This window comes from Manihot esculenta, chromosome 3, assembly GCF_001659605.2.
Source record: "Manihot esculenta cultivar AM560-2 chromosome 3, M.esculenta_v8, whole genome shotgun sequence".
NCBI classification, from domain to species: Eukaryota; Viridiplantae; Streptophyta; class Magnoliopsida; order Malpighiales; family Euphorbiaceae; genus Manihot; species Manihot esculenta.
In genome coordinates this window covers 4,389,955-4,400,808 of record NC_035163.2, presented here as the reverse complement: position 1 = coordinate 4,400,808, position 10,854 = coordinate 4,389,955, and the positions used below count along the sequence as shown (strand labels likewise).

The following is a 10,854-nucleotide window of genomic DNA, read 5'->3' as shown; positions in this document are numbered from 1 at the left end:
GTTCAGCACCACGGAAGCAGTGTAATATGCTCCCTCGTAGCTGCAAGCGTGGCATGTTCGGCACCTAAGATGCCGAACACGCACAACTTTCAAGGTTTTGTCAGGAATCTCTGACGAAATCTTGACCGAAGAAAAGAGTTCGGCACTTATAGTGCCGAACTCTTACTCTAGTGTGGAAGAATAGCATATTTTTAATCACGATAAGAAATATGAAAATAAATATAGTATTCCTTGATAATCCGGCGATGATTTGAGTAGTTTGTGGTATGTTGATAAAAGATAAATATAGCATTTCATAATCATTCGACGATGAGGTGGCCGATATGATATTATGTGATCTTCATTGCCCTTAACATTTGAGAGAGGGTCTATCTGACCTATAGCATTTCATAATCATTCGGCAATGAGATGGTTGAGATGGTCGGTATGATGGTATGGAATCTTCATTGCCCCTAACATGTGAAAGGGCAAGTCTGTTCGGTATACAGTTGATCGATATGATAAGATTTTTTCTCTATGTTTCAAATTTTTAATAGTCGTCATTAATGGTTGTTTAAGTTTTAATTAAAAACTAATTGTGTGAGATTTCTTTCTAGGATCGCATATCAATTTATCAGGGCTCTATCTTGTAACAGAGCTTATTCTTAGAAATTCTTATATATCATGGCAAGAAGTTTTGATTATGTGATTTTAAGATATAAACCAATTTATATATTAAGATAAGGATAAAGATAGATTTATTTGATTTTAAGATGAGATTAATCTAATCTAATTTAAAGATTACAATGGATAAATTTTCTTATATTTTATAATTAATTTTAAATTAAAATTTTAAATAATGATAAATTTATTTATTATTTTATAATCAATTAAAATAAAAATAATTTATAATAAATATAAATATAAGTATTTTAGATAATTTTATTATTTGCTACTCTCTGTGTAGATAAATTATATGTAAACTAAAAAAATAATAAAAAATTATAGGAATTTATTATAGATAATAATTAAATTAAATTAGTAGTTGATTAAATAAATTTTATTTTATTTCTAAACATAATATATTATAAAATTTTATTTTTTTTTCATATATTAAAATACAATATTATTATAAATATTTTAATACTTTTTACAAAACTCACTTAATAAAAGAATATTTTATTTTCTATGAAACTATTATAATTTTAATAGGTTAAAATCACTTCTTTAAAAAAATTTTAAATTATAATACAAATAATAGAATTCAAACATAAAAATATTAAGAATTTGAAATTTATATAAAGTCTACTATTAATTTAATTAATAAATTTTAAATTAAATTAATTTGAATTTTTTGAACAATTTTAAATTATCTATATAATAATATTATTTTTTATTAATTTTAACCCATGCAGAATTCTAACTAAAATTATCTATCAAAATAATTTTATGAATACAACTATAATAATATTCAAATAACATGATATAATAATTATTTTCAATATTTTATTTAATTTTTTAATTATTTAGTTAATATTAAAATCAAGATTTTTTAAAAATTAAAATAATATCTTTTAGATATTATTTTAAACTCATCAATAAAATTAAAATAATATCATTGATAAAATTAAGTAAATTTGAGTGTTTTCCTCTTATTCACATATTTATTGAAATATGTATTCAATGATATATAAAATTAATTTGTTTACATTACTTACAAAAGGTTTCATTTTACTTCTTATATAATTAAAATTTTGGATTAATAAATTTGAATTGATGATAAATAATCAAATTGGTAAAGTAAAATAATTGAGTTAAAGATAATTTAAATGTGAGTATCAATATCACAACTTTAAAAATTGAAAAATATTTATTTTAAAATTTAATATTAAATAAAAAAATATAAATTATCTATTTTAAATTAGATAACATTTTTTTATTATTATTTTAACATTTTATGTATAAAAAATATATTTATTTGAAAATTTAATATTAAAGATTTGTATTCCAAAAGAGGAGAGGAATCATATTAATAATTTTTTAACTAAATATAAAGCCTGAATTTAATATATATAATAATTTGGTATATATTTATTTAAATTACTACAATTAATTCAGTAATTATATAACCATTTGATTTATATATTATAAATTTCCATTTTGAATTTTTTTTATCTATTTATTATCGGCCATCATTTTAATATTTTTCCTTTCTTAAAAAAACATAAAAAAAAAATTAAACTCTTAATTATCATTATCAAGTGATCCAATTATCAAAATTTTGAATTTAATTAAAAAATTAGAATATAAACAAATCAGATTTGATTAACAATCCATTAACATATGACCTTAACGAAATTAAGAATACAATTATTTATATTCTTTGTCAATTTCTCCCATTTTCAAACAAATTAATTAAAACTAAATTTTCCAAAAAAAAAAAAGGAAAGAAACCGTACAAAAACACGTCGTATCCCATAATCAACCTTGTAACCGTAGCCAGTGGAGCTTAACTTCCGGCTTCCCCTGTTTTTTCTCACCGATCTGTCACTCCTTCCGCCGAGAATGTTTCGCCTAACACGCCGATAAATTATCATGAGACCCAACACTCCCGGCGGCAATCAAGCTTGCGCTGCATGTAAATACCAACGTAGAAGATGTGCACCTGATTGCGCTCTTGCTCCTCACTTTCCTTCCAATCGAGCATCTGATTTTCTCAATGCCCACAAACTGTTTGGTGTAAGAAACATTGTGAGAACTCTCAAAAAATTACCTACTTTCGAAGAGAAGAAGCATGCCATTACTTCTATGATCTATCAAGCTAATGCTCGCGTTAGTGATCCTGTTGGTGGGTGTCACCGAATTATCACACAATTGAAAACTCAAATAGAATTTTATGAGCTACAGCTCAACCTTGTCCGCCAGCAGATTGCATTTCATCAACGTCTCACTTCTCATAATTTACAGGATTCTACGCCGTTGAACGTATATGATGATGTGCAGCTTCAACAACATGAAGAACCCAGTATTGTCCATGTGGATTACCAGCATCCCCATAATTATAATTCGTTTGATGATGTTGTTGCTTCTCATCATTTGAAGGACTCGCCGCCATTGAATATATACGACTCCGCGCAGCTTCACCCTATTGGGTATGTTGAACAGCAGCAACAACAACAACAGGAAGAGCCTGCTATTGTGAAGATTGAAAGTGAAGAACTATCATCTTCCTGTTTGGGTGAAAATGATAGCCAACTATCACCGTCTAGTAAGCAGCACTTTGCAGTGGACGAAAGTGAGTTAGATAAAATAGATAGCGCAGTGTTCGAGGACTCTAAAGAAGTAGTTCAATGCAGGTTCGTATTATACTTTGTTATCAGTCATTTTTCAAATGATTCATTCAAGAGATTATTCTTTTGAAAAAAATCCCCAATTCAAGTTTTCATTTCTGTCTTGTAAAGCATGATCATTAGTCCATCAATGATATTAAGGCTAATATCAATTGAAAATGACGTTACTTTTTGTTTAGCCTTTCTCAGTTTTCACTGCCGTTTTCGACACCCTCCTTATGATTTAGGAGTTTTAATGACTATTGCATGGTCATTGAAAATTGTAACCCCCCTGAAAGTTGAATCTCATTTTTCTACAGTACTGTAGGACTAATTGTCTAGAGAGCATTAGCTGATGGGGATTACAGATGTTCCAAGTGGAATCCCCTTCTTCCTTAATCTACTGAACACCTGACTATAAAATTGACATGGATAGAGAGTTGAGTGAGTTAGGAGAGAAATGTGTCTAGTTTTATTTAATTATTTTGTGGTTGCATGTTATAATGTTCATTGTGATCCTTTATATATTGTGAGATGTGATGTATCCTCAGTTTGGAAGGAGGTTTTTTGAAGTAATAGAAGCTTTACCAGGGTTTTAAAATCTCCAAAAACCTCTATATTTTTCTGAAGTATGTTTGGAAGAAGGTTTTCTGCAGGTATGATTTTATAAGATATAGTTTTTTAAATCTTAATAATTTTTTATTGGTTGGGAGGGAGAAAAGGGATTTTCCGAGATATTTGGATGTTTTCAAGAGAACTTTGTCAACCCACCAATTTGGTGTTTTGAAATTGGAGGTTTTAAACCTCACCTCCTCCCAAACACATATTCAAGTTTTTTAAACCTTGAGAACCTTCCATTATTTTAAAAATCCCAATTACATATTTATATTGAGAAAAAAATTCTCTTTAAAAATTTCAAAACTTTTCCTTCCTTCCAAATAGTAAAAAATATATTAAAGTTTTAAAAATCATGGAAAATCTTACTTTTAAAAAACTTTACTCTGCTTACTTCCTCCCAAACGGCATTAAGACTATTTGCTGAAAGCATCTTTTACACACACACTAACAGAGCTACTCAGTTTTGGCTTTGATCAAGCTTTCAGATTAAAATTGCTAGATTCTTTTTATTTAATTTTTCAAAGCCAAATAATTTGAGATTTTCACTGTTGAAATAGTGAATATCTGACCTCCAACGAATGATTTGCTTATATTGATTCTTCACTTTTCAGTGACAAAATGGTGTTTAAAGAAGATCACAAGCCAATCCAACATGGACAAGAGCACAATCAAAAGGATGCTTCACAGTTTACTTTCAAGAATGGTAAAGAAGTTGATGACAGAAAAATTTTGAAATAATGCTGTATATTGTTGTAATAGTCTTGTTTGTTGTGCAGAATAGAAATTAGAAATGGACATAGAGGTTAATCCAGTATTCCACATATACTAGGCTTGTATTACACGGTCTTCTGTCTTTTGATAAAACACTTTGTTGTTGTGTCTGAACATCTGCTTTTTAGCAATGTTATTGTACCTCATACATATATTAGAAGAAAACTATGCATGTCTGATTTCTGATGCACCTACATCCAGCAAGAAATTTGCATGAGAATTCTAGAGTGGTATTGCAGAATAAGAAAGTTTTTTGTTTAGTAATTCCTTAATGTATGCTGTAGAAAATTAGAATTTCTCTCTTACCCATTGATCAGGAAACGAGCTAAACAACTGGGAGGCAGATAAAGGCTAGCGTCGGCGAGAAAAGTGTAACATAGGGACAATGGGAGTGCAGTTTCTTAGTGTAGTGCTAATTTTGAACCCATCTCTTCTTCATTGATTGCATTTGTAATGCCTTCACAGTAGGTTGATATCTTGTGTTCATAGCTCTTTCCTAGTTTTGCATTTTGCATTTTAAGTTCATCTTTACCATACTACAGGCTCGAGAGTTTTTTTAGCCTGTGTGTATGTGCACCTGTAAAACACTGCCTATTTTATTAATTGAAAAATATTTATTAATTAATCACTATTTATTTATTATATTTTTGAACTGATAGGATGTTCGTACCATTGTTTTAATAAAATTGGTTGATGGGTTTTGTAGATTATTATCATTGTCAGGATTTGTAATTGTCAGATTATTTGAAAGATTGGTTGGTGAAGAGTAAAGAGCATTCAAGTAAATATTGGATTAGGTCTCCTTCAGTTGCTGCAGAATTGTTGATAGAAGCATTTATGTTATGCTAAGAAAATTTCGTAGTCCTTTAATCAATAGGAGGAGCTGCCAAACCAATGCTCACCATGTGAAGGATTTTAATGGACTAATACCCTAAACTCAAGGGCACCCATCCTTGTCCAATGCCAGCCCATGTAGATGACCTCTTTAAAAAAATTGGCTCCCCTTTACGCATGTCATTATTATTGTGGACTCCATTTTTGTACTCCTCTTCATTGGACTCACAATTCAATTGGCTCTTAAGGAGTTTCTTACGTCAATTTCTTCTGGTTTTGACAAATCCAATGGGCATTGTCTCCTAAAATCTCATTCAGTTCTGTTTTTGTTTTCAGAACCATATTCTAAAACCCATTTGTCTTTTTGGGCAGTTGATAGAAACTTAGTTGCTAAAACGACAATATATTTCAGATGTGGACGAAACAAAAGCTTATTAATTTTTTATCACTGGCAATTCATCAAACATCTTATATTGCCTAAATCCTGTCTCAATCCACCAAGCAAATAAACATAATCAAGCCTTTCTATGCGAGTAGGTTAGATTTCGGTTGCTGGGTGGTGCTGCAACCTATGCTCCTGCCTCCACAGCTGACCAGCACCAGCCTGCGCCTGGCGAACAGTATCAGGTATTCCAAGAACCTAAGAGAAAAAGAAAGGAAAAAAGAAAAACTTCAGTAGTACGTAATTGAATTAAAATATATCATAAGTGTGAATTCAAACGGAAATAATTGACAGAATTGAATAAATTTAAAATTTTAATTTAATTTTTTTTATTTTTTTCACTTTAATTATATTTTAATTTTTAAAAAATTTAACTATTTTAATTTAGTTTAATTTTAATTAGAAAAATAAATAAAACTGAAATGATTTATCAACAATAAAAAATTATTTAATTAGAGGAAATTAAATCAATTCAATTTAAATTAATTTCTATTCAAATCTAATTTTTTTAATTTTTAATTTATTTAGTTGATTCAATTTTATAAGAAAAATCGAACTAAATTGAATGCCTACCCCAATTACTAAGTATACTTACACTAAGATAACACTGGGCCAAGCCATGGTCACCGGCCACCGTTAATCAACTGCTGGTGGTGAAGTTAATGGTGTTTTCTGATAGAGAAGGAGATGAATCAGAAGAGATAGCATTGAGAAGGGAATTTGGGGTTGAACCCTTAGTCCTAATATCTTCAATCATCCTAACAACCATACTCATCTTTGGACGATCTTTGGGTAAAGGAGCCAAGCAAAGTAAAGCTACTTGCATAAGTGCCACCATCTCTTCTTCCATCTCCTTACACCTATACAACTCAAAATCAAACACCTCCCATGTCCACTCTTCTCTTCTAACTCTCTGAACCCATCTCACTAGACTTGTTTCTCCCTCCCCAGTTGGCATTTTCCCTGTCAATATCTCTAACAAAATCACCCCAAAGCTATACACATCACATTTCTGAGTGAATTTTCCATGTCCATGCCCAATACTGGCAACTAGTTCAGGGGCTTTGCAGGAGTTGTTTGAGAATGGAGGGGGTGAGTGCAAGAGTTGGCCAAGGCAAATCTCAGAAATGCAGGCGTTGCCCAAGTGATCAACCAAGATATTTGAAGATGTGAGGTTCCCATGGAAGAGCTTTGCTTTGTTGTATCCATGCAAGAAGGCAAGGCCTTGTGCAGAATCTGAGGCTAGTTTCAGCCTTGTGGTCCACTCCAATGGCGTCCTTCCTGGTCCTCTGTTCCCTGTTATCAATTCGAATTCCGAGAAAGATAATTAATATCATTTGGATTATATGTTCAATGATTGAAAAGAATTTTTTGAGGATGATTCTGAAACACAAACCGTGTAGCAGAAATTGTAGGCTTCCATTTGGGAGATGGTCATAAACCAGAAGGATCTCATCCTTGGAATTGTAGTATGCTCTGAGGCTTACTATGTTACTGTGCCTCACCCCACCCACCATTCTCAGCCAACCGGAAACCTCCCTCTTCCGCCTCCTCTCTCTTACCCTTTTCACCACCACCACGTCTCCGCCATCCATCTCCACCTTGTAAGTTGTCCCAACAGAACCCTTACCTAACAACTCAGCTGAGGATTTCAGCAGATCATCCACGCCACTAAAACCTTTGCACCCTTCAAACAATACCATCTCCTCGCCTTCCCTGAGCTCACCGCCGCCGCCGCCGTAGTAATAATAACCTCCAATTTGGGGATGGGACCCACCTTTCCTCTTGATAACTTCTCCGTGGTTCCCACCATTTATTCTCCTCCTCCTCCTATAATAACAACAGCACGTTATGGTCGCGATCACTGCCATAATCGCCGCTGCATCGACACCCACGATCATAAACACCAACCAATTGCTCGCTCTCTTCTCCTTTGTAACGCTGCTTGATTTTACAGGCTGGCTCCGCACTGTCTGATTGGAGCATTTGATCCTCAACGGTTCACCGCAGAGATGATCGTTCCCAGCGAATGAACTCGCGGGGAAACGTGTTAACCATGCTGGAATTTTGCCGGAGAGATGGTTACCCGATACATTAAATTCTACAATGGAAGAAGACAACGGGTTAGCATAGTCGATAGTCCCAGCGAAAGAGTTGGCCTCTAGACGCAGTGTCAGCAAGTGCGGCAACAGAGCAATCTCATTGATCGGAATATCGCCAGAGAAATGATTGTGAGAAAGGTCGAGACGGTGAAGGCGGTGGAGACGTGATATACCAGAAGGGAATTTTCCAGAGAGTTGATTGTAAGAGAGATAGAGATGCTTGAGGTTTGGCCATGAAGAGAAGTTGAGGTTGGAGGAAGAAGAAAGGCGGTTGTTCTTGAGGCTGAGGAGTCTGAGCTGGGGGAGTTGAGCGAGGGGATGAATAGAACCGGTGAGGTTGAGATTCTCGAGGACGAGTCGGGTAACTCGGTGGGTTGTGGGGTTGCAGGTGACGCCAAACCACGAGTCCAAGCAAGGGTTGCTGGAGTTAACCCAAGAAGAAAGCAATTGTGATGAATGTAATAACGATTCTTTGAAAGATAGCAAAGCAAAGAAATCACTGTTAGATGAGGAAGAAGACCCAGAAACCAGCAAGAAGAAGAAGATGAAAACGAGGGAAACTTCGTGATGGAACATTTTGCAATTTCGGTTTCTTTTTCTCGGGAAAGAAAACAAACAAAAAGTGTGAAAATAAAACTGAATAAGAATTAGAAGAAGGTGGCGCAGAGTGCAGCAGCTATAACTAGCCGTTGAGAGAGAGAGAGAGTAAATGTTTGGGTCATGGATTTACTTAATCCGTGCTCAGGAGCGTTAGCGCAGGCATTGCTTTAAAACCAAACACAGGCATTTAGATTTTGCTTGTTTTGAATTATTCATGATCATGGATAAAGAAGTCAAGACGGTATATGGAATTCTCAATCTATTTCAGTGATTTCTATTTATCTAATATTTATAGAAATATAAAATTTATCGATTGATTATAAGGGATAATTACATTTGGTAAAATATAAAATATTGAAAAATATAACTAATTTTTATCAGTCCTTCAATTCGAGCATTTTGTGCAGGAGTTTGAATTGATAAATGATGCATGAGTGTTCGATGTCGAGTTTTGATTAGTGGTTTAATTAAAATATCTGCAAGTTTATTTTTAAAGCAAATAAAATGAACCTGAACCTCCTCCTCCTTTTGAACTTTGTCACGAATAAAATGAAAATCTACCTCTAAATGTTTAGGCTGTGCATGAAATACCGATTTGAGAGATAAATATGTAGTTCCACTATTGTCACACTAAAGATTAGAAATTTGTTTAGAAGCAAAATCAATATCATGTAACAGTGGCTGTATCCAAGTAAGTTCCGTGATAACTAAACCGATAACACTGTACTTTGCCTCGGTAGAGGATTTTGCGAACGGTCTATTACTTTTTTGAATTCCAAGAGATGAGATTTTTGCCCATAAAAATTGCAAAATCAGTTGTAGATTTTCAATCGTCTATGTTGCTCGCCCAATCAGCATCTGTGTACACATTCAAGTTGGTGTCCGACGACTCTAAAATTAAAAGACCATATCCTGCTGTTGCTTTCAAGTATCAAAATTCGTTTGACAAATGACCAATTATCATTCATCAAAGCATGCATAAATTGAGACACTTTGTGAACCGAGTAGCAAACCTCAGGACGCGTGAGGCTTAAATATTACAGTCCACTAACTATGCTTCTATACAAAGTAGAATCAGAAAATAAAGGACCTTGTGCAGCAGTTATCTTGTCTTTTGAACCCGCAGGAGTATAAATTCCCTTACAATCTACCATTCGTGCCTTTGAAAGTAGATCTATGATGTATTTCTATTGTGTGAGTAAGAGTCATGCATCTGTCCAATGTGCCTCCATTCCTAAGAAATAGTCAAGACGCCTTAAATCCTTTAACATGTAATCTAATTGTAAGGATTTAATAAGTTGCTGCACAACCTTTATGTCAGTCCCTGTCATAATGATATCATCAACATAAACCAAAATAAAGATGATAATATTATTCTTAACATAAAGAAAAAGTGATGAATCCGCAGGAGATGCCCGAAAACCATGTTTCAACAAAGTAGATAATAGGCATTTATGCCATTGACATGGAGCCTGACGAAGACCATAGCAACATACAAAGTTTGGTTTAGTTTTATCTTGAAAACTAGGTGGCTGCTCTATAAAGACTACATCATCCAAGTCTCTATGTAAGAACGCATTAGAGACATCCAACTGTTTGATAAACTAGCCATTAAAAACTGCCAGAGATAAGACTATTTGTATTGTTGTGGATGTGAAAAAGTTTCGAAATAATCTATTCCTAGATGCTAATGAAATCCCTTGGCCACAAGTCTCGCTTTATAGCGATCAACACTTCCATCAGTTTTCTGTTTGATGCGAAAAACCCACTTACATCCAATAACATTGTGAGCTTGATCTCGCGAAACTAGTTCTTAAGTGCCAGTTTGTATTAATACATTTATTTCATTAACCATAGCCTCTCTCCAATGGGGGCTTTTAATTGCTTGTGTATAGCATGTAGGAACCAAAGAAGGGAGACTAGCATTATGAGATTGAGGAGACCAAGGAAGCTTCGGTTTTAAACTTCATGTCTGCTGCCTAGTAACCATCGAATGGGCTTTGGGTAGAGGCAAATATGCCGAAGTGTGATCAGAAGTCTCACTGTCTAGTTGCAAATCGGTGGAATCATTTTGTGTTGAAGAAAAATGATTTTGTGATGTGCGCATAGGAATAAGTGTGCTGGGTGGATTTTGGTCTTCTGGTTCGGGTTGATTTGATTTAGGGGATTCGGGTCTGAT

At 33.6% G+C, this 10,854-nt stretch overlaps 2 protein-coding genes across 2 annotated transcripts; one reads left to right on the top strand and one right to left on the bottom strand.

Annotated features, from left to right (window-relative positions):
• The first annotated feature begins 2,422 nt into the window (after positions 1–2,422).
• Positions 2,423–5,279, top strand: LOC110610291 (LOB domain-containing protein 7). The gene is made up of 3 exons (XM_021750149.2): positions 2,423–3,335; positions 4,538–4,629; positions 5,015–5,279. Exons 1-3 carry the CDS (start codon positions 2,575–2,577, stop codon positions 5,050–5,052), a joined length of 891 nt encoding a protein of 296 aa, XP_021605841.1. The 5' UTR covers positions 2,423–2,574; the 3' UTR covers positions 5,053–5,279.
• A 595-nt stretch (positions 5,280–5,874) lies between these two features.
• Positions 5,875–8,909, bottom strand: LOC110611018 (probable leucine-rich repeat receptor-like protein kinase At1g68400). The gene is made up of 3 exons (XM_021751118.2): positions 7,370–8,909; positions 6,569–7,269; positions 5,875–6,171 (listed from the first exon to the last, which is right to left on the bottom strand). The coding sequence occupies exons 1-2, from the start codon at positions 8,649–8,651 to the stop codon at positions 6,614–6,616; spliced, it is 1,938 nt and encodes a 645-aa protein (XP_021606810.1). The 5' UTR covers positions 8,652–8,909; the 3' UTR covers positions 5,875–6,171; positions 6,569–6,613.
• Positions 8,910–10,854: the final 1,945 nt, after the last annotated feature.